At 51.3% G+C, this 22,493-nt stretch overlaps 8 protein-coding genes across 8 annotated transcripts; 4 read left to right on the top strand and 4 right to left on the bottom strand.

Annotated features, from left to right (window-relative positions):
* Positions 1–275: 275 nt before the first annotated feature.
* On the bottom strand, positions 276–2,017 carry BDR25DRAFT_327997 (glycoside hydrolase; the record flags this gene model as incomplete). The annotated part of the gene is made up of 2 exons (XM_033692361.1): positions 276–1,642; positions 1,705–2,017. The coding sequence occupies 2 exons, from the start codon at positions 2,015–2,017 to the stop codon at positions 276–278; spliced, it is 1,680 nt and encodes a 559-aa protein (XP_033543498.1).
* A 568-nt stretch (positions 2,018–2,585) lies between these two features.
* On the top strand, positions 2,586–5,829 carry BDR25DRAFT_377249 (uncharacterized protein; the record flags this gene model as incomplete). Its single annotated transcript, XM_033697488.1, has 3 exons — positions 2,586–3,165; positions 3,215–4,622; positions 4,728–5,829. 3 exons carry the CDS (start codon positions 2,586–2,588, stop codon positions 5,800–5,802), a joined length of 3,063 nt encoding a protein of 1,020 aa, XP_033543497.1. The 3' UTR covers positions 5,803–5,829.
* Positions 5,830–6,831: 1,002 nt separating this feature from the next.
* On the top strand, positions 6,832–7,014 carry BDR25DRAFT_168785 (uncharacterized protein; the record flags this gene model as incomplete). The annotated part of the gene is made up of 1 exon (XM_033684109.1): positions 6,832–7,014. A coding segment is annotated over one exon (183 nt), but the record flags the coding sequence as incomplete, so codon positions are not given.
* A 564-nt stretch (positions 7,015–7,578) lies between these two features.
* On the bottom strand, positions 7,579–10,183 carry BDR25DRAFT_395756 (uncharacterized protein; the record flags this gene model as incomplete). Its single annotated transcript, XM_033698394.1, has 5 exons — positions 7,579–7,669; positions 7,704–9,913; positions 9,954–10,032; positions 10,080–10,103; positions 10,128–10,183. 5 exons carry the CDS (start codon positions 10,181–10,183, stop codon positions 7,579–7,581), a joined length of 2,460 nt encoding a protein of 819 aa, XP_033543495.1.
* Positions 10,184–11,230: 1,047 nt separating this feature from the next.
* Positions 11,231–12,910, top strand: BDR25DRAFT_205149 (uncharacterized protein; the record flags this gene model as incomplete). Its single annotated transcript, XM_033684450.1, has 2 exons — positions 11,231–12,712; positions 12,761–12,910. Coding segments are annotated over 2 exons (1,632 nt in total), but the record flags the coding sequence as incomplete, so codon positions are not given.
* Positions 12,911–13,007: 97 nt separating this feature from the next.
* BDR25DRAFT_327994 (uncharacterized protein) lies at positions 13,008–15,413 on the bottom strand (the record flags this gene model as incomplete). The annotated part of the gene is made up of 11 exons (XM_033692360.1): positions 13,008–13,410; positions 13,441–13,566; positions 13,627–13,709; positions 13,759–13,998; positions 14,030–14,163; positions 14,263–14,356; positions 14,499–14,777; positions 14,817–15,010; positions 15,080–15,154; positions 15,203–15,272; positions 15,315–15,413. 11 exons carry the CDS (start codon positions 15,411–15,413, stop codon positions 13,008–13,010), a joined length of 1,797 nt encoding a protein of 598 aa, XP_033543493.1.
* Positions 15,414–16,460: 1,047 nt separating this feature from the next.
* BDR25DRAFT_377242 (uncharacterized protein) lies at positions 16,461–19,293 on the top strand (the record flags this gene model as incomplete). The annotated part of the gene is made up of 2 exons (XM_033697487.1): positions 16,461–17,320; positions 18,219–19,293. The coding sequence occupies 2 exons, from the start codon at positions 16,461–16,463 to the stop codon at positions 19,291–19,293; spliced, it is 1,935 nt and encodes a 644-aa protein (XP_033543492.1).
* A 549-nt stretch (positions 19,294–19,842) lies between these two features.
* BDR25DRAFT_359556 (uncharacterized protein) lies at positions 19,843–22,474 on the bottom strand (the record flags this gene model as incomplete). The annotated part of the gene is made up of 17 exons (XM_033696109.1): positions 19,843–19,864; positions 19,930–20,033; positions 20,079–20,112; positions 20,145–20,252; positions 20,324–20,388; positions 20,420–20,472; positions 20,507–20,556; positions 20,597–20,622; positions 20,689–20,779; positions 20,815–20,950; positions 21,001–21,041; positions 21,096–21,419; positions 21,477–21,500; positions 21,559–21,652; positions 21,703–21,792; positions 21,885–22,284; positions 22,319–22,474. The coding sequence occupies 17 exons, from the start codon at positions 22,472–22,474 to the stop codon at positions 19,843–19,845; spliced, it is 1,818 nt and encodes a 605-aa protein (XP_033543491.1).
* Between the last annotated feature and the right edge of the window lie 19 nt (positions 22,475–22,493).

Here is a 22,493-nt window from a genome sequence, read left to right as displayed (position 1 = left end):
CGTGGAAGAATTCTTCAGAATTTCTCCGCGGGGGCAATCTGTAATTGAGAGCTCCGATAAGTTGGTTTGGGCCTGCAACCTAAACGGTCCTGGGGTACGGGGAATCCTGGGTTAGAAACAGTGGGGCCTCGGAGCCGAACACCAGGTACGGACATCGATTTCCGATGCATCCGTGCTCATACACAGTCATAAATGGAGACTTTCTTGTGCACGATAGTAGCGAGTCAAGCACCACGGTGAAGGTGGAAACCAAATATCTTCTAGAGCGGACTTATCTAGCCAAGTGAATATACCTCAACTTCCGTGATCATAGTGCCAGCAGGGATGCACATGGGGATGAACTGGTCCCCATAGTCTGGAACTTCGTTTGGCATATTGCACCAAGTTCCTCCTTTGGTCTCGTCTCCATTCAGCTTTCGTACACTTTCCAACACGCCCCTTTCTGCATCGATTACCCTCTTTTCCATACACGTGAGGATGCCCGTGAATCGCGACGCGGCCGACAGTGACTTAAACTCGACCTTGAAGCCCATGCCCACGATCAGAAATCGGCTTGGGTCAAGCTCGATTATGATTCCAGAGCCCGTGCCCGGCTGGCCGAGTACGAAAGCCCTGCTGATCACAAGTTCATACGCAGCAAATTGCTTCGTAATACGAGGGTGTGATTTGTCCGCGGGAGGAGAATACTGGTCGAAGAAGAAGCCAAATATGGCGTTAGGACGGGTTTGCGCCGCAAGAATGGCGTTCGATACTGATCCTAAGAGCCTATAGAGCTTCGAAAATGCGCAGTCTTCCACCTTGATAGTGTCAACCCCAAAGGGAGCGACCCCTATGGCACGAAAGGAGCCGATTGCCTTAGTGATTCGTCGCGCTCCGAAACTGTCTCTGCGCTGTTCAGGAACGAAGAAGGGGTACTTTCGACTGCCGTAAACCATGCAAGTCTCGGTGTAGTCGGCGGTATATATATCTGGAGCGATGAAGTCCACTGATGGGGCAAATTGTTCCCATATATCGAGCATGTTGTTTGTGGCTCCTCCGGAAGGGTAGACTCCCGGTTTGTGTCCTCCCGCGGCAAGGCCCTCGGTTTTGGGTGTGTCGTCTGGCTTGGGCAGCCATGCGTTGATGTAATGCGGCAACGGGTACTGCTCCTTCCCGACCGCTGCGATTTTCTCAATATATAGAGCGTAATGATGCGCCATGAATAATTCGTCAGTTCGGGCACTTTGCCCGAAGCACCCCTTCCAATCGTTTGCAGGCCTTGACATTCTCTCTAGACAGAAGGCTGGGAAGCTTCGCGTAAAGTCTGCGTGAAGTGTACTCCAATTTTGGACGAGGAAGTCAATCAATTGCGGAGGAACAGGAGCCTGGAATGCAGCTTCCGCGAGATAACTCCGATCGCGCGAGTCGCCAATAATTCCACATTCATTCTCCACTTGCACCATGATGACGGTCCTTTGCAGATCGCTCTCTTTCAGATGCCGCATTAAAGCAGCAAAGGCTTTGCCGTCTGCTTCTACGCATTGCTGGTGAAAAACTGAGATGACTTCAACTGTTCTGAGCACGTTCTGGGCAGATTCAATTTGCACCCGTGGGAATCTAGAGGCGTCCTTCTTCACCCAAGACGGTACATAAGTCGACATACCTGTGCAAAGGTTAAGTACTGTCCTTATCATCCAAAAATGCAGAGCAGGAAGAAGTACGTACCGTTCTTGAATGACCCAAACCACAGCAATATCAAACGCAAGCCGTGCGATCTTGCATCTGCCATGATGGCATCAAGGTCTGAGAACTGGAAAGATCCTTCCTCTGGTTCGATGTCCTCCCATGCCACAGGCCCAATAACAGTATTGATTCCCATCTTGGTGAGCTTGCCCCATATTGGCTTCATGTACTCTGCCGAGTTAAAGGACGAATTCTGGACCTGTCCACCGAGTATAAGGTACGGCTTCTCGTCGACAAGCAGCTGCCATGTCGAGCCGATTTTGCTCAGTCTGGGAATGCCATTGTCGCTCTGCATTTTGGGAATATATAGACGACCCTGCTCTTCGGAAGCTGTGGCGGCGTTGGATTAGATGTCAAAATGGCGGGCAAAACTTTGCCCTGCTCCATGCTTGACAATGTATAGCCCGGTGGTGCAAGCAGCGGCATGGCAAGACTCAGTCGGCGGGCCGAAAAGTGAAATGGAAAAATGGCCACGGAGAATTCTCATTTCGCACATTGGTTATTCCGTCCATCAGCACGCTCGGAATGATCGGCACTGAGGAACCCGCGGAATTATTTTTGGCGCCAAGTGTAAATGTCAGGGGCCAAGCACCCTGGTCAAGTAGTCGGGTTCAACTGTTGCTTCCCACTCAAGCAGATCCGTCGTCTGCAAGCCCTAACACATGGATCATGCTCTCGAACGGCGTGTGTGTAGCCATCCAGGGGCACCACGCCTGGATAGCGCGCAGTATCTTCCTCCGAGTGCTGTGGCTCCTGCCTTAAGCACTTCTTTCGCTGTTTGCGAGCTTATATATGAAGTGTCACTTCTCTTGCTGGCTGAATGCAGTTGCAGTTGAATCCGGTGCAAGAAAAACGACTTCAAGATGATCCTTGGAGACAGTGTGAGCCTCCAGCCACAGGAACCTCCAGATTACTGCAATGAACACATCTTTCAGCGTAATCGCCTCCCAGCGAGGGCCTACTTCATCCCGGAACACGCTCTTCTCTTAAACGGGCTCTGGGACTTTGACTACGCTCCAACGCCTTTGCACGCAGTCGACCCTACACATCCAAAATGCCAATGGCATGTGATTCAAGTTCCAGGCCATTGGCAGCTGCAAGGCTTTGGGAAGCCTCACTACACGAATGTTCCATATCCGTTCACGGTCGACCCGCCGTTTGTGCCTACGGACAACCCGGTTGGGACGTACCGGAAATTCATTCGCGTTCCGCAAGAATGGAAGCAGCCCATGCAATTGCGGCTACGGTTCGATGGAGTGGACAGTGCATTCCATCTTTTCATCAATGGCGCTCAGGTCGGCTACAACCAGGGCAGCAGAAACGCGGCCGAATTCGACGTTACCGGCTACCTCAAAGCAGATGACGACAACGAAGTCATGGTCCGGGTCTATCAATGGTGCGATGGCTCTTACATCGAGGACCAGGATCAATGGTGGCTTTCTGGTAACTATTCGTCTTGTTTCGACAATCGCACTGTGCTTACGGGTTCTAGGGATCTTCAGGGACGTGCATCTTTTAGGCTTCTCTGCCGTCGCGAGGATTAATGACTTTTGTGTCCGCACGCTTCTCGATGAGCAGTATGTCGATGCGACGCTACAGGTCATACTGCATCTGCATGTCACGACGCCCAGCACGCTCGAGGTGAGCCTCCAGGACAACTGCGCTCTAGTTGGAGAATACACTCGGGATGTAGCAACCAACGTTACCGACGTGAGGGTTGAGATTCCCGTGGCGAATCCGGCGAAATGGACCGCCGAGACACCTTTCCTCCACAATCTCGAGATATACTTGAGGTCCAAGGATGGTACAACATGCCAGAAGATCTCGCAAAAAGTCGGCTTCCGGGAGGTGGAAATGCGCAACGGAAACTTAACAGTCAACGGCAAACCCATCTGCTTCAGAGGCGTCAATCATCACGATCACCATCCTACCCTTGGCCGGGCGGTCCCGTTGGAGTTCTTGCGACAGGACCTCATCACAATGAAGCAGCACAATATCAATGCAGTGCGAACCTCTCACTATCCTTCCCATCCGAGATTCTATGACTTGTGCGACGAGCTGGGCCTGTGGGTCATGGATGAAGCCGACCTAGAGTGCCACGGATTTGAGCGTGCAAAGGTTGGCATGAAAAATATACCACCGTCGGAATGGGACGGTGCGGACTCGGTCGAGGAAGTCATCAGTCCCATCGTGGCTGAGTACACTAGTAATAATCCGTCCTGGCGAGAGGCCTACGTCGACCGGGTTGCTCAGATGCTTCAGCGGGATAAGAACCATACGTCAATTATCATCTGGAGTCTCGGCAATGAGGCGTGGTATGGCTGCAACCATGTCGCTATGTTCGAATACGCAAAGGCTCATGACCCGACGCGACTGGTGCACTACGAGGGAGACCGAGAGGCAAAAACGGCCGATATCTGTTCGTATATGTACCTGGAGCTCTGGAATCTGGAGAAGAAGGCTTTGTCGGAGGGCGACCACTTCACAAAGCCAATCATACTGGCTGAATACGCTATGGCGATTGGCAATGGCCCGGGAGCATTGCAAGAGTATCAAGACATGTTCTACAAACACCGCAGGCTCCAAGGTGGCTTCCTCTGGGAATTTTCCAACCTCGGTCTGTGGGACGAGCAGCGAGGCATTTACGCGTATGGCGGAGACTTTGGCGACAATCCAAATGATGCAACGTTTGTATTGGACGGAATCGTCAACTCGGATCACACACCCGCACGTGGCCTTGTTGAATTTATGAAGGTCATCGAGCCGGTGAAGATGATAATTGATCCAGAGAAGAAGGAGACTCAGATACGGAACCTATTCGATTTTTACAACCTGGAGGGGCTTTCTATTGTCGTGGAGGTGGCCGTGGTCGAAGATGAGTATGCAAATGTTGATTTTGGGTCTGGTCACCGACTAATCAGTCTACCGTGTAGTCACGAGCCAAAGGAGCAAGTAGTGCTCAGCGAGAGTTTCGCATGTCCGATTACAAGCCCATTCGAGACTAGCATTCTCGCGCTCCCCGATCTCACCACTGGGAGCAACGACGAACTAGCCCGCTGGGTTACTGCCAAGCTCAAACTAGGCAGCGCCACGGCATGGGCAGAGAGTGGCCATGAGATCGCCTGGTGCCAGTGTTTGCTCTCCCAGCGTTCATGGCCGTCTGTTCCACTGAGCCTTCAGTCACCGTCACTTCGATATTCACTGACGGATTCCGGGCTTGCGTATCGCGTCGAGGGCGCGACGTTCTCCCTCGACTTCGACCGCGTCTTTGGCCGCCTGTCCGAGTGGGTGCTAAATGGCAGACAGCTACTCTCCAGTGGCCCCGTCATCTCAGCCTGGCGGCCCCCAACGGAGAACGACACGAAGAGGAACTGGCCAGAGTGGAAGGAGTACTGTGTCGACAACATGCAGGTCCGTGTGCGCTCCGTATCACTCGACGCCGGTCCACAAGAATCACTACACATCACCGTAGACGCGTACATCGGAGCCATCATCCGCCAGTGGGGCTTGGACACCAAGAGCGTGCTCACTGTCTATCCAGGCGGAACCGTGCTCTTGGGATACCACGTTAGACCACGGGGCCACTGTCCCTCCAAGCTACCACGCCTGGGCCTGGACATGCGGCTACGGCCAGAGTTCCGGGTTGCCCAGTGGCTCGGCATCGGGCCTGAGGAGTCGTACGCCGACAGCCGTAACTCGCAGCAGTTCGGGTTGCACAGTCGCACAGCGGATACACTGCACACCAGCTACGAATTCCCCCAGGAGAACGGGAATCGAACAGGCACACGCTGGTTGAGGCTCACGGACGGCAAGGGGAGGGGCATTCGCGTCGCGCGCGTGGATGAGGTTGGACAAGCGGGTGCGATGGAGTTCGACTTCACGGCGCAGCATTACACAGCCCAGAGCACGTTCGACGCAAAACATCCAACGGACTTGAGGCGCGAGGACGATGTGGTTGTGAGACTGGACGCAGCCCACGCCGGCCTGGGCACCGGACGTTGCGGTCCAGACACGCTGCCGAAATACCAGGTGCCGTGTCACGAAACTGCCTTTGCCTTTTCGTTCGAGCCGATGCTGTAGCTGTTCTAAGGTGATGATAGATCTGACCATCTACGAAGGTCTTGCTGATGCTGTACCCGTCCCGAGGTCGTGATATAGCCATTAGCGAATGCGGCTTAACCCTTATGCACAGCTATAGCCTGTAACAGCGGTTTTGCGCCGTCAGAGACCGGCAGCCGTACCTTCCGTATAAAGTTAAACGTCAAAAAGGCATCATGAGCTTTGTGTATCGATAGACAGCTTCTAGACCTACGCTAGCAATTATAGAAGTCACTCGCAAAACCAGCTTCCCATAGAATGCAGCTGCAACAAAGGTTCTACCCTTTCGGGCGAAAGTCTTAGCACCTCATAGCTAGTCACTATTTCTAGCACGCGTGGATTGGATCAGCAATAGCCCTCTTATGCATATTGAATATGCGTGCTGCTACTAGGCTAACCATCTCACCGATTGCGTCAAGAGTCCTGGTCACATTCAGAGATGCGGAAGTATCCTTTGTGACAACAGCATGATACACATGTTTCTTCAAGATCACATTCTCATTGGCTCGAAGCTAAGGGCCTTTGGAGAAGATGTATGAGACGGGCCAGGATATCAGACTGCTCTGGCAAGTAGTTATTGTGAGTTTATATCCAGGCAGAAGTTTTAGAAATTCAATTTCTAATTACGTGGAAGACTGCGAAGAGCACAAAACCGCTCACCCTCATACATGATGCTACGAAATTCATTCTTGGCAAGGGGCAACTCATTTCAGCCGCACCTTTACAGGCATATAGTTCAGCTCCAATTTTTAGCCCTCAAGCCAGCTGGGTTACGACAAAATTCTGGGATTCGGTTCTAAAATAGATCGCAGCGCCTCCAATAATCTTAGACGGCTAGATTTCATCGCACCAGGCACTCGAGGGTTATACAGGTTCAGTCTCCCGTTGACGTTCTCCCGAAACGGCAAGCTCGTGGCATCGGGGTCAAGCGAAAAGACTGGGAGGCTGTAGGACTCAGACATAGGAGTATTGCTCCAGACACTCGAAGGCCTTACAGACTCGGTCTAACCAGTCTCATTCCCACCAAACAGCAAGCTCGTGGCATCTGCGTCATACGATGAGACAGTGAGGCTGTGGGACTCGGGCACAGGAGCATTGCTCCAGATATCCAGATTCGGTCTCATCGGAGCATCTTCACCAAACGGCAAGCTCGTTACATCCAGGTCAGACGACAAGATAGTAAGGTTGTGGGACTCATGGAGGCTATGAAGCCGTTAGGAGCACCAGGGTCATAAGGAACTGGGTTGATTGCTAAAGAGTGAAGTGAACCTAAGGGCCTATATATGCCAAGGAGGAAGCCAGACAGCATGGTGCTAAAGCAGCACAACACTAGGGTAGGCAGCAGTGGTTGATGAATACGAGCAGGTAGTAGAGCTTGGAATGCTCCGTTACTGCAAACAAGGGAGTTATAAGCACCAGTAATGGTTCCTTAGTCAGCTTACATTTTATCATTGCTTTACGCCACGGAGTGAGTCCTCGGAGCATATATCGTCTCACATTGCATTTTCAGGCTATTGATAATGATATACGTGGTGCAAAATGCAAATCCGCTACGGGGGCAGTATCTTGGGCAGCCACAGCCAAATAAGCAGACATGGCGGTATCATTGCATAGCACAAATTTATGTAAGCTATAATTAATCTACACATTCTCTTTCAGATCGCCTCGCTTTTGACTCTCGGCGGCCTGGCCTATTTTGTGGCGAACAAGAGCGTTGTACGTGTAGGAAAGAAGCAGGCTAATCAACTACCCAGAGACCTAAAAATGTGTTCGATATATTGTTGTGAGTTTCAAATACGTAAGTTGCAGCTCTAGAGCCAAGCAAGTACATAAGGCATTGAAGTCATTTCTCGCATTAGGTGATTTAGATCAGCGTCATCCACCCTTCTAAAGAATCAGCCATATCACCGTCGTGCCTTGTCCATTTCAACCGCGAGAACCGGGGCGCATCCCGGTTCGTGAGGATTTCTCCGTTCATGATTCCGTGAAGATAGCAGGGCCCAATAACTTGGAGCGCCCCCTTAAGCAGCTCATCCTTGTACTTCACCTCCCATGCAGGCCGAACCACGTATGGTATATGGCAGCCATTAAGAATGGCAACAAGGTCACCACCCCGAATGTACCTTGGAGCAAGTCCTACATATCCTTCCATAGTTATGAATAACCGGTTGTAAACAAGGGTATTAGCTAAGTAGACAAGGAACCCATATGCAATTTTGCCGTCCGTAGAAAGCGGCCTAGGCTCTACTCCCAGTGTCTTAAGGAGCATGTGTTGAAATACTTCTCCGGTTGGAGCAAAGCAATGTGCTGTGAAGCGATCCCAGATTGCAGTCAGCCAAGGCAAGCTACCTTGTTCGAGGTGATTGAGACTCTGGAACATAGAGTAGCGCACTAAGGGGAATTCCGCTCCATAACATTCGCCGGTTCCGCAAGTCAAGGTTTTAGCTAGGATCAGCCAAGGTGGTTCTGAAATGGGTTGAAATACAAAGTCAGGAGAAGAGCAAGTAATTTTCTCCAGAAGATCGATAACCGAAAAGTAGAACCCTGAGTCATACACGCAATTCAGTGCGCTTTTCGAGTCGTATTCCCAACTGGTTATGCTAATAGCATCGAAGATGGTGCCTGTGACGCACATGACATTGAGCATTTCCGGATGCGGGAGGAAGTAGAACGGGGTCCCTTTAGCAGTACAATAGTTTCCATTAAATGGCGAAGCCCATGCAAGGTTTAATGATGGGCGAAATTCCGGAACCCACGAAGGCAGGTAGTTGCGATCTGCGATATCAATCGGCAGTCGTTGGTTATTCTTGGGGTCCATGTCTACACCCCCAAAATTGGTGCGGGGTTGTCTTCGGCACAGTCCCGCCGAATAAATTTGTGTGTTTGGAGAATACCTCCTGGTGAAGTTAGTATAAGCTTCGGCTACGGTTTTGTCATAATCTGGAGTCATAGAGTATGGAGATCTCGTCATTGCTAGCATTGCGTAGACCCGGTCGCGATCGTCAGAGCAAGCCTTGTTACTCATCTGCACCCCGGCAAGGTTGGTCATGAGATGATGGTTCCTATCACCATGTTGATCCAGCAGTCTGAAGACGTCCCGGTGCCGTACAAGTTCCCAAGCTGGCTTGATGCCTTCTAGCCTCGATCGCTCTTCTCCTTGCGGGATTTGCCGTAGCGCTCCGCGAAGGATTTCTAAAGCGCGGGCGAAATTAGTCCAGTCCACGGCGGAATGTCCACAAGATACGACCAGCTTCACGGCCAAGGTGACTTCTTGAACAACCCATACTCTATTGAACCACGAGCGAAAGAGGAGATAGTCGACGTGGGCTTCGATGGCATCGTGAATGAGGTTTTTCGCTTCTTCGTCGGTGATGTTGAGAGAAGGCCAGCTCGGGATCCATCGAGGCTGATCAACTTCAGCACTTATCCCAAAAGACTCTGCCTTCGATGAGAGATTTGCCATAAAGTCCATAGCGTCCTTTGCCCATCCTGAGGCTGGCGTGAGCCAGATTTGCACTGTTTTTGCCTTGCTAAAGATATCAGCCATGATGGCGACTTGTTGAGTCTTCTCGACTGTGTCCGCTTGATTGATGCATACAGCGTCCGCCCATAGTACTCTGGTGCGGTCAGGGTAGCTATATGCCATGAGCGCGGCATACAGATTGCCGGTAATCTTCAAAACTTGATTTTCCAAGAAGAGAGCCCTGTTGAACTCGGGATAATCGCCCCAAGCATATGAGATAGCTTCATATTCGCACTGCGCGTCGAGCCTGTGAACCTTGAGGCAGCCTCTTAATTCCAAGGGGTTATCAGAGGCGGGCTCTAGGTGGAGGAGCCGAATGTAGTCTGGGCCAGGGAGCTTGGGATATTCGAATGAACCGAAAACTCGTATGGAGTAGAGTTTGCTCTCTAGTGGGCCTATTCTTAGTTTCTCAATATCGTCCGGAAGAAAGGTGTAGAGCTCCTTAGCCCCCAGAAACGGTCTTGCCATTGTGGAAGTATTTCCTTGAAGATACGATCTAGCCCTCTTTTCGGCAATCCCACCCTGCCTTTTCGAGCTACCGAGCAAGGCTGCCTCCGTGAGTCGTTGGTGCTAGGTCGTAGGTTCGTAGTTTGGACAGGCCCGGCCGAACCACCCTTACCCGAAAGGCCTGGTAAAGACAGGAAGTAAAGAGCTGCCATGAGTAAAAGTTGTGTTGTTCAGTCCATGGGCTTAGGCAACAGGGTCCTGCAAGATGCCAAGAACATAACACGCTTACCACAAGAAGCCTCTCTGCGCCTCACTGTTTGATCACAACCATCGACACTTGCGCCGCATCATATTATTCATACTGCTAAGGCTTATCCATGGGGATGCACCCATTTCTTGTTAGCCAGGGAGGTAGGAATAAATAGACAGATCAATAGTTCGAGCGACAGCTCGGGAAATGGGTGCTTGTCTGAGAGTAACTGCGTCAAGCTGCACCGCCAAAGTAGCAAGGCCGATGAATGTGGCAAACTAGCCGGAGATAGGATAGAACTATGGGTAAAAATCCAAACATTGCAAAAGGGTATGCCTTGATATTACGTAATCATACCGACATGTCTACTTTTGCGGCTGTGGCTTGCCGAATGAACCGACCTCTTGGCGGATTTGTGTTCTCTACCACAACTTATGTATTATTCGTGATAGTTGCATAAAGCATAGCATGATGTAGAGGATTGGATATGCTAATCCTAAAGCAGGGATAAGACGAGATGGCGTTTTATGGGCAAGAATATGGTTACAGGGTCAAGAGCATGTTGACGACGAACTGAACGATGACGCGATGACGCTTCTGTAATTGTTAGTTGACAGTTGCGATAGGGTGAATCTCCAGCTGCATATAATACCACTAACAGCGCAACAGAAATAATAATGAGTAGTCGGGGGTACGAGGTTACGAAGAGATCGAGGTACCTCCAGATTATCCCAGGGCGCACAGTTTTCGGCCATGTTGGGAGGAGGCTACTCGGATACTCCGTATACAATTGCGACGTGGAAAATCACGTGCTTCAAGTTGGGGGCGCACTGCCAGATGCGCAAGGCGGGATTTGTTCGCTAGGGGACTGCATTCGAGCTCTCCGCACTCGTATTGTACATACTGTGTATGTTGACATGACTGGAGCCGCTAGCGGAGCCAGCTTCCCCTGTTTTCCACGCCACGCCGCCTCGCATTCCCGCCTGCATCCCGTCGTCGCGTGATGGTTCGCTTGCAGTGGTGTGGAGTGCATCCGTGGCAACAATTCTCAGTCATGAAAATGCGGGGATGGCGCTTGCAGGGTGCTGGAAATTTTGCAAAACAAGCGCGTCGCTTTTTCTCCGTGCGCAATTCTCCTTATCCACAGCAATCCACAGTCCACGATGCGCTGCTCACGGTCGTCGGCGAGCCGGGCATGCGACAGCTGCAAGCGGCGCAAGGTCAGGTGCGACGCGTCGATTCCCTGCGCCAATTGCCGCATCTCGCACCTCGACTGCGCCTACACAATTCCCCAGAGGAAGCGCGGTCCCCGGATGCTCCCACGGTCGCCCATCCAAGCGTCGCCCGCCCCCCAGACACCGGCAAGCATGCCCCCCACGCCGACGATGGCCCCCACGCCGATGATGACGGTAACGACGGCGGACGGCTTCGCCTCGTGGGAGCCTGCCGATGTCGACTTACCCGCCATCGCATCTCCCGACTCGGCCCGGTCGCCGCGCGGCATCCAGGATGGCCTCGCCGTGTCGCTACAGGCCGTCCTGCCGTCGCTGAATCTATTGCAAGTAGTCACTTACTGCATCGACCTGTATATGCAGTACACTTTTCCCACCGCTCCCCTTGTGCACGAGCCCACGCTGCGCGCCAATGCCGCTCTATTCTTCTCCGACGCGCTCCCCAACCCCCATCACGATGCCGCCAACGAGCAAGAGCGAGTGGCTCTCTTGAGAGGCTTCGCTCTGGTTACCGCCGTCTGCGCGTCCGTTGCGTCGGTGATGCCCAACTCGCTAATCCCGTACCGCCATCTCCTTGTGAAGCCTTTTCTCCACGCCTCCCGGGAAACCTTGAGGTCCTTCGAGGACTATGACCTTGAGCACCCGAACTCGGCTTCCATGGTCATCCGTGTCTTCCACTCCACTGCCCTTCAGCACATGACGGGGAAGCACGGCGCCGCATGGCACGTCCAGGGCCAAGCCACCCTCATTGCCCAGACGCTCCACCTGTACAGCGAGGAGAGGCTACCCCGTGTTGACCCTGTGGAAAGCAAGTTGCTGCGTCTGAATTTCTGGCACATGTATGCTTCGGACCACGTGGCTGCCGCTTTCCGAGACCGCACAGCCCTGCTGCTCGAACCTCTCTTCTATGGAGGGTTGACCCTGCAGCCTGACTCTGGCCAAGAGGCACCGTTGGTGGACCCCAGCAAGCCTTGGTATGATGAAGCATTTGAAGATCGCCTCTTGGCTGGCTTCCATCTCTTTCGACGCGTCTCGTTGAGCGCCGCTAAACTGGTCCTGGAAATACGAAAGTGTGCACAGGTTCAAGGAGAACAGGACAGGGCACGACTCGCGCAGGACTACTTCGAATACACAGGTCTCTTGGACGATCTCCCTCACTGGCTGTATGTGTCCAACCTGGAGACGTCCGATGACGATAGCGAGGGTGTCAGATTTCAAAAGCGGTCTTTCTGGGTCCAGAGATGCACCATCCTCGTAACATTCCATTGCTTCAGACTGGTTATTTTACGACAAAGTACCCAGAGTAGGATGGCGGACATCACGGGGCTGGCCGACGATCCTCTCGTCTTGTCCATGAAGAACATTGAGATGATCTCGGATTTCCTTCAGACGTTAGATGACATTCCATTCATTTACCTCCAAGTAAAGGGGGAGCCAACAGTTAGTGTTCTCACGTTCGTCATTGGTTGTCTCTGACCGTGCATGCAGGTTGAACGAATCCGGCGAGTAGGGACCATTCTCCTCGAATTGAGGCTAACCACCAGCAACGATGCGATCAGAAAACGCGCTAGAACCTACGGACGAAGACTTCTGGACATTTTGGCAATGCTCAACTCCAAAGCATCCGATGATCTCGATGGGACTGGACCAGAAGCTACGCTCTAGCTCGAGGCAGGTTGAGCGGAGATACTATTCTACGACTCCAATACTGTAGAAAGAATTATTTAAGGCAATACTACAGCCCCGACCAGTAAAATGTTTCCTCCAAAGTGAAGCTCTTTCGCAAAACGTCGTCCTGCGGATTAGTGCTTCGTTCGACAATGACCACATATTGGCCCTGCTCTGCCTTCCATCGGGAATGCTCCTCGCACCAGAACGAAATGGGGTACTTGCCCAGCCGAAGTTCGACCGAGGCCGTCGTTCCCACACCGATTCTCACCTTCTTGAAACCTTTGAGCTCCCGAATGGGTCTTTGAATAGAGCTCGTGAGATACTGGACATAGATCTGAACGACTCCGGCTCCAGCATACGGACCAGCATTGCTCACCTTGACAGATACCTTCATTTCGTGATCTGGCGACGCTTCAAACACTGACAGAACCACAAATTTCGCAAGTTCAAACATAGGATACAAGTGGCTGTATCCGAAGTAAAAGAGCGGAACCTACTGTATCTTCTCGTAGTATCTATGCCCAATGAAGACGCCTTTTCCATACAGAATGGTGGGGTCCACCTTGCCGAATGTTAGGAATACTGGGGTATGTCGCAGCGCTTTTGAAAAGGTCATGGAGAATCTACCCGCGGGGTTGACGTGGCCAAAGAACACATCGATCAGGCCATTTCCTGTTTCTTACCGGCCGAACCGAGCATGCAAAACGGTGCCCTCTTTGTCAACCCAAGGCATCTCGATGGGTAGACCGGACTGCGTCACAACGATCTTGCAACGTTAGCCATAGAAGAAAAATGAAGAGCGTGTTATAACGCACCGTGTTGGGATTTGTGCTCAGCACGGCCTCAATCAGCTCGTCGAGGCGGTTGGGGAGTCGCAAGGCTTTGCGGTCTGACTCTGCGTATTCGTAATCGATGGAAAGGCCCGTCATGGCAGTGAGAAATTCGACCACCTTCACGAGTTCCGCCGCCTCGCGAATGGCTTGGTCTTCGTCAATGGCCTCGAAACCGCCGATGCGTGCTGTCGGTGTGGCGGCGGTGCCAATAGCTCTCCGAGCCTCAAGTTCTTGAGAAACAACTCAGCTGAACAGGTTTGCCCGCCAAAGCATCGAAATCGGCAAATCTCTCTATGGACACGCGGTTCAATACGGGCGTCTCACCGGTTTCGGGAGGACGGTCCGTCCACAGGTCGATTGATTCAGTACCGTCGATAAAGAGCTTTCCTTACCCCGTGACCGCCAGGACGATACGAAAGCGACACGATTTCACTGGAGTGAACGTCGATCGGGCCCGGGCTTAAAATTTTTCAGAAAGGGAGCCACTGAGGCTCTCTGGAATATCAATCAGGTTCTTCGAAGAAGTCGTCCTGAGCAGCGGGTCGGCGTGAGAACATTCTCCGGGATCTTCTTCGAATATCTAGATTAGCCTGCTAGCATCCGCCGATTCCGGAATGGTAAGGTTCCGCAAGTAAGGCCTGAATTTAAATTCTTACGGTCAAGTTGGCTGCAGAACATGACCGATGGGACCCAGAGACTTACAATATGCACGAAGAGCATACTTCCTGCTCTCTTCCTACCTCTTCGACGGTGGCATCGTATTGTGTGACGGTGTAATATAGCTCGACCTCAGAGCTCCCACCACCTAGGGCAGGGTTCATAATATGGTTCCCAATCAAGGCAGAAGTCTTTTTCTCTCCTTGCTTGATGGGCAAGATGTTCCGAGCGTTTTTCAAGAGCACAACACCTTCAGAGGCAATTCGACAAATAAGCACTTGATTCTCGACGGTATTAGCTGCGGCAGGATCGTCCGAGGAAGAGACTCCATGCGGCATCACCCTCTAAAGCAGCCTTAGCAGGTTCCGCACAGACTAGTCAACAGCTCCCTCCAAGACCATACGACTAGAGACAGCCCAGCTCAAAGCCCTGCCCCAAAAGACCGTGGGTCCGGGCATCTCTGAATCAAGACCAGGATTCATGGCTTCGGATGTGCTATAGGTCCCCCCCCAGTCGCTCATGGTCAGGCCATCGAAACCCCACTCCTCGCGGAGAATGGTTCTTAACAGGAATGGATCTTCACTGGCATGCACACCGTTGATCTTTTAGTATGCAGTCATGGCTGCCCAGGGGTTAGAGAGCTTACATGCCAGTTGGAATGGCAACAAGTGCAGCTCACGAAGCGTCCGCCGCATCATACACACGTTGTCTTCGATGGAATCTGTTGGCTAGTCGTGGGCGGCATAGAGCTTGGTGCAAGCAGCTACACCTCGATATTGCAGGCCTCGAACGAAGGCGGCGCCCAATGTGTCGCTGAGTACGGGGTCTTCCCCGATTTCCTCGAAGCCACGACCGAGGAGAGGCGATCGTTACAGACAAACTGTTGGCACAAACAAGACGTAGACATTCTTGTTTCGAGCTTCGTCACCGAGGAGCTTTCCGACTTGCTCTAGCAGCTCAACATCGTGGATATGGCGCATGGCAGAAGACAAATAGGGTGCTATTCCAATACCGTGAGCACAGGCCTGAGCCGTGGAAAGAAGAACGTACTAGGCGGAGGGACCTTATCCCGCGTATTCCGTGTGGACCATCAAATGTCTATAATTAGTATTTCTCTTCGTATCCGAGGTATCGCAACGGCTACCATTAGAGGGGGGATTCCGAGCCGTTCCAGCCCATTCGCTTGGAACGACTCCTTGCCAGAAAGAAGGACAACTTTTCATCGAGACTCAACTGCAAGAGCCCCTCGTCTACATCGCTGGGCGCGCTGAACTCTTGCGGCGTCGTTGGCTGCATGTCTTCGTGCCTCTAGCAGTCTGCGAGATGCTTCTCAACATTGTATGGTAGAGACGGAAGCCGGCAATATTGTAGTTTAAGAGATAACTTCCAACAACAAACCAGTATTCCCCCGACTGCTAAGACATCGTATCAGTCCAATTTGTGTCCATTCATGGTGTATTACTCATAAGCTAAGCGATGGCCACGGACTTTTTCTAGCGTAAGAATCTCTCCGCGGTAGCACGGCGTATTGTGCGCATACTGTGCACTTTTCTATTGGCTCGCCTGCCGCGGACATTTCAATCAAGATCTGGCGACCACAACGCTATTGTCGCTCATGTACGCGGGATATTTTCCGACTTCTCACGCCGACCACACGCTTCACTCAGGAGCAGTATCCTGGTTACAGTCCTGATGCCCGCAATTCATCCTGCGGCCACCCCGCGGGACTACTGCGTGGTCATATGCGGGGAGTGTTTCCATGCGAAAGATCGTATCCGGCTGCATGGAGTCAGTACAGACCCCTGGACACCAGTTCCAGGATAGGTTTTGTAACGCACTTTAGATTTTTCCCTTGTAAAAGAACGCCCAGCCCCGTAGTCGCTACTAACCCGAGCCGAGGAGGGGACATATCGGATGGTGGGCATTTGATGAATTACTACAGATTCTGCGGTTATAAACTGGCATTGAATTTGCTGTCAGCTGCATCCCAGCCTGTCGAGGCACTTAGATTCTGGTCCCTCATTACAATGCGGATTCCTACAAATATTGTTGCCCTATCTCTGCCTGCGCTTGGCGGTAGCATCAGCATCCCCCAACTCGAATTTCCTTCGTTGGGCAAGAAGAGCGCAGCCAGCACAACGATAGCACCCATTCCTTCACCTGAACCAATTGAGATCTACCGGGTTCCCCCGCCGCCCGCAACCTCTAACACCTCAGAGAACGGCTGTACTACAACGCTTAATCCTCATGGAACAGGATGTATCAGCATAACAACCTCAGGCAATGTCATGGGCAGTGGGAGTTTCCTGCCTGATGGTGTCCATGTTACCGCCTACGTGACTTTTGTTGGAGCTCCAGCAGCGCCAGACCCCGCCACCATATATACTGGAACCCAGCTGATCATATTGAAGACAGATGGCAACCTTTTCCCCAACGGCGATTCGTGGAAATGCATTACTTGTGGTGTCTCGGCGGCCAATAGTGTCGGTTCCACAGCATTGACTCCATATCCTCAGGCTTTCAAAGACGGTAGTCGGGTCATGGTTGGCACAAACATCGTCGACTGCGGCGCGCATCAACTCGCCAGTGAGGATTGCACACCGGATGAAGTTCACATCTACCCGATCAGATGGAGCAACACAGCAAATGACTCTAACACTGGGGCGGGTGGCTCTATTCGCGAACTCCGGCTAGCTCCAGACCAGGTTCATATTTCGTTCAACGCATACATCTACTCGGGCACCCAGCTGAATGAGATAGGCTTCACCCCCCGCTTGAAGTTCAACGCAACTGGCACTGACGGCACTAATCCCCGCTATGAGCTTACCAATGTCAACTTGCTCTTCAACCCAAACAACAAGGGCATCATCGCCGCCAACGGCAATCAGTTGCAGATCAACACCCAGCGCTTCCAACCGTACGTAATACGATTCGACTCGACCAAATCCGGGACGTTACGTCTGACTTTCTTAGTACGTTTCTACTATACAATTAACATAAGGACCACTTACAAGTCTTAACTGTAACAATTAAGAATCCTTGTACAGCTTAACAACTTAGCAGAAGTTACAACGTAACGCTAGAACAAATATAATCTAAGAGAGCTAAGAGCTTAGTGAATTGCCCTCTAGCAGAGCTAGTTCTTCTGCAATTAAAGAGCCTTAATTGTCTCTCTAGAGAGGCAGTTCCTGTTAAGGTGGCAAGTCCTTCTCCTACTCGCGGTCACAGGACGTACACAGGATAGAGAGGAAATCAAGGGCGATTTTAAAGAGCGTGGGGTAGGAGAAACGTCCTACTTTTGTCTACTATGTAAGAGGATCTGCGAACAAGGGGCTGTTATCCTTAGCTATAGTAAAGTCCTCTTAATAAGAGTTATAATATTGCTGCAACTCTAAGGTTTTCTAATGCCTTTTGTATAAGCAATTGCTAGTAAGAGAGAATAGCAAATTATAACTTAAGGACAATAGTAAGGGCAAAAAGTTAACTGTTTGCATAAGATCTAATACCCTAGCCCCCCTCTCTAACGCGTTCTTGCTTGTAGCACACAACAGAGTTTTCACTGATTGTTACTCAAAAACGCCCCCTCAAACGCCCTCCCAACGCTTGCCCATGGATGTCTAATCAGGTCCTATATTACTAGGAAAAATCGACTTTCTGAGACGTATTACGGACCGTAAGGGGACCTCTCTCAGTCGTACGTTACGATTGACAGTCCTCTTACGTTTGTACGGCTCACGTGACCGTAACTATTCACTTTTCTGAGTCGTAGTACGTACGGTTGGAAGCGCTGTCAACACCTCTGGGATTTCCATGGGCGAGCTCCGCGGCTGGGCGAGCCAAGGCGAAGAGCTCACCTATATCGGTTACCCGGTCGAATCGTGCAACATTGACGCCTTCGCAATCAGCCTGGACACTGGCGCTGTGCGTCGCCTTACCGAGCATCCCGAGTACGTCGACCCCATCGACTTTTCTCCCGACGGCAGATGGCAGATCATCATGGACACACGCGGCACGGGGCGCCAAATGTTTCTCGCCGGCTTACGAACCATACCTCCCATCATTGACATGCTCGTTACCGGGGCCGTGTCCTCGGTGCGCAACAACGGCGCCCGCCGCTTCTTCCAGCCGTGGCTGCTGGACCAATATGGCGACAGAGGCCTCTACTTCGGCCAGCAGATCAATTCCGAGGGCGATGGCTTGCCAGGCAGCGTCAACGATCCGAACTGGAACTCCGGCGCCGATCCGCGCTGGTCCCCCGATGGCACCCGCATCGTCTACTACCAGATGCTTGCGAGCTCGCCCGCGTGCGGCGGATCCATTCCCCTCCCGTGCGAGACATCAACTGAGCCCTACGGCCAAGGAATCCGGATCATAGTGGCGAATCTAACTAGCCGCACGCCTATCGACCCTCCGAGCGTGCCGGGGATCCCCGATGTCATCCCCTGGGCTATTCAGTATACGCCAGGTATGACGATTCCGTCGGTACAGTCGCTGGCCGCTGGCAGCTACGTTCTGCAGGGTAGAGCGTCCGGCTCCGCCGCCGTCACCATCACCTACGACGCATCCGGCTCGTACATACAGACCATCAACGTCACATACTACGATCTCTGCGACAACGGTGTTAACACGGTGATGGGTTTCGAGAGCGTCTCGGTCACGCCGTACAATGCCACCGCCAGCCTGTACAATTGGTACTCAAATATCACATCTACAGGCGCCCATGGCTCCGGCACAAAGGTGACTACCCCCGGTGGCTTCCATCTCACCATTGATTACATGACGAATTTGTTTTATGCAGAGGGCAACTTAACAACAACGATTGATGGCGTGTCTTACTATCAGCCACTAAACTTTGCATAATTTGCAGCTAATCGTAACTTATAACTTGTACTGTTCCTCTTTCTATGTAACTTCGGCGCCTAAGTACAGAACTAGCACTTTTCCGCATGATTGTGAAAGAGTGAAGGACACAAAAGTCAATTACAGCTTAGAAGATATCAAGCTATGCTCGAGCACTCTTTGAGGATGATGACAGGGATTGCTGAGCACAAGTGAACTTAGAAAAGGTACGCGAGGGGCCGGTTTGCCACCACGATGGGGCGTCGGGAAAAGGGGCAATGGCAAATCACGTGAGCCCCTTCACCACTATTCTTTACTGAGATAAAACGCGTACGAGTGTTAAATGCGGTTCATTAATAATTTATACGGCACCTACCCTCTATTCCACCCCCAGGGTGGGCAACATATATTTCCCAGTGCAGGGCAAATCTATTCAAAGGATGCGCACCCCTGTCCGAATTACCATCTGTTATGGTCCGTGAGGCCATTGGAGCGTATGAGTTTCAGGAAGCAGTACTCGTGGCTCACGTATTTCCCTAAGTTGCTCTCTTTGATTAGAACACTCACCCCCTAAACTTCAAGCTCCTTCATCCTCAAGCCAAGAGTTTCCAACTCTTATCCTCTTAAGCTTATATGCCATCCTACATCGTACCTCACACGGCAATCCAGAGCGATATTGTGAGTCGGAGGGGCTCTGCGATGGGTTGCCAAATCAGCTTTGGGCCTGGCGTCCCACCATACTTTATAAACCATTTCGCACCCTCAGCCCACAATACATGACTCCTCTATAACTCGTGGTTACAGACATCTCGCGTAGCCATCAATATTTCCCCCTGGAGTCTTCTGCCGTGTCACTAATACTGAAATACCACAGTGGAATTCGAAAGATTAGGTTCTTCAACCTTATATTCACCTCCAGTGCATTCTTGGGTGACACACGACGAATGCGGCATAGCCCAGCAATTTCGATTGTGGGTGCGCTAATTGATGTGGGAGGAAGAAGCAATTTTGTGACAGCTCGTTCAAAAATCAATACCTACCTCCCCTTGACCTTGCGAGCAACAGCAAAGACTTAGATGAGTAGCCGAGTGTCAATTGGCCCGAAGTTGAACCAGTCTAGTGTCACCAAATGGGATTCAGAGCGTACTCGGGAGCTCTTCAAGAAGATCCAGCAGGTATTGAGGGAGGAGTGGTAGATGACTAAGTACGGTGCAACCTACTGTTGTAAGGTAACCTTTCACCTCAAACATACCCCCATTACAGCCTAGCTCATCACCGTGCAACCTACCAAGAAAGGCAAGCGATAACAATTTCCATCCATCACCCTGCATTTTCGTACTGTGTCCGGCTCTTTCCCGATCGGCCATTCCAGCTAACTCTCCCTCTTGTATGACGAATGACCCCTGCATCCTATACGAAGCGAGAGGTCCCTTGACTTCGCAGTAAACTCAACTTTCCAAAATTATTTTTCGTGCTAAGAAACAAGCAATATCGTATGGAGGCAGAGCTTAAGCAAAATCGAGACTCTTACCTGAAAATTACCCCAGATTTATCGTTTTATCGACCGTCAGGCGGCCGACGTATTTGGACCTTACAACACTATTATTGCCATAACAACGCCATTTCGTCCATTCACTACCTGCAACCTGAGCTAACTGAATCCATAAACGGTGCGATACTATGTACGACCCGCATGAAGTGCTATTAGTCCCATGTGTGGTGCAAGACATCTATTCGCTACAGTGATTAGTACATTCGGCAAGCCATATCTACAAATGTGGACGATGGCTGAATGATTATATAATACCGATTAGTACAGCCACAAGTACTGATCGGACTTCTTTACCCCGCGTGCCCCGTAGAGCTTGGCAATGAAGTAGTCTGAACTATTGTTATCCAGGGTGCTACACTTGACACTTGTCAGCCGCAGCAACGGTAAAGGGCTTCGCTTCGTGGTAGCGCAGCCTACGTCCTGTACCCACAAGTCTCTAAGCGAGTGTCGCCTTAACTGGCATGTAAACCGTTTGTTCCACTCTTGTTTCCCTTCTCTTAGTGTACCATAGCGAAGATAGACGGCAATATGGGAACAGGTGAATTCGGGTCTTAGGAAGGTATTGTGGCGGAGCACTGTGTTCTCGTACGTAGTCCTACAAGGACCGGAGAGGATCACTACTCAACCATTCACACTTATAGGAGCATTGCACCGAGCACACTCTTCCACAACAGTACTCTTCCCAAGAGTACAGGACTGGTGAGAAGTATAGTCAGCTGTAAATCAATTCTTACTCCAAGCCATCCACGCCACAGCTGCCGAAAATAACTAAGAAAAGCCTCATTTTCATCTGGGCCTCTAGGAAGCCTGTCTCAAATAATATATCTCCTAACATATATAGTCCATCTAGTGTGTAGATTTATGGCTTGTAAACCCACCCTCCTTCCCCGCTTCACAAACCTTAACCAAAGCTTTAAAACTCTGCCGCCTATCAATAACGGTTTGAAGAACACGGTATAAGAAGACACCTCAGTCCGGAGCGGGCGTGCGGTAAGCTAAATTAGGGTAGCGCGGGGTAGCAGCATTAGCACATAGACGTATTGTAGAAGCAGGATGTTACGAGGGTTGAGGATGGCTAAACCAATCGCAAACACAGGACTGTGTGAACTTAAGTGAGTAGGAATGTTGTCTCTGTGTAGGTAAGTAAGATAGCGAAGGGTACGCGTGTTGGCGTAGAGAAGGACAAGACGTCGAAATTTGGCGTAGTCAACCGGGCTGCTGGGAAAGGAGTTGTGAATGGGTGTAGTGTAAGGTGTAGTGTGCATTCTAGCCTGTATGGCGGTGAAAAGCTGTTCATCGGTGATTGTGGAAAGAGGCCGTCTCCGCAAGTCTCCTGGCAAATACGCGGACGGTAAAGAAGTACAAGAAACAGGACTGGTTTTGTAGACGCGAGGCGCAGAGACTAGATCCCTAGGCTCGCGGACCCCCGACACTCTCCAATGTACAGATTGTCTCGCTTTCTCTTATTTTCCCGGGTCGAGTATCGCGTCAGACAAGGGATCCGTAAGTTTCATGCTTGGATTTTGAACTGTAGAAGGCAAGATGGAGCATTATGTATATAGCTAGTGCAGAGTAGGCGTCAGGGTGCATGGCCATGATAGAATGCAACCATGCCGTTATTTCAGGCAAGTTATGAAACAGCAGATACATGTGTGGCGATTTTTAAGCA

The sequence above is a fragment of the Lindgomyces ingoldianus genome (assembly GCF_010093535.1).
Source record: "Lindgomyces ingoldianus strain ATCC 200398 unplaced genomic scaffold BDR25scaffold_33, whole genome shotgun sequence".
Lineage (NCBI taxonomy): Eukaryota > Fungi > Ascomycota > Dothideomycetes > Pleosporales > Lindgomycetaceae > Lindgomyces > Lindgomyces ingoldianus.
The sequence above is the reverse complement of the archived record's forward strand: the minus strand, read 5'-3'. Positions and strand labels throughout refer to the sequence as shown.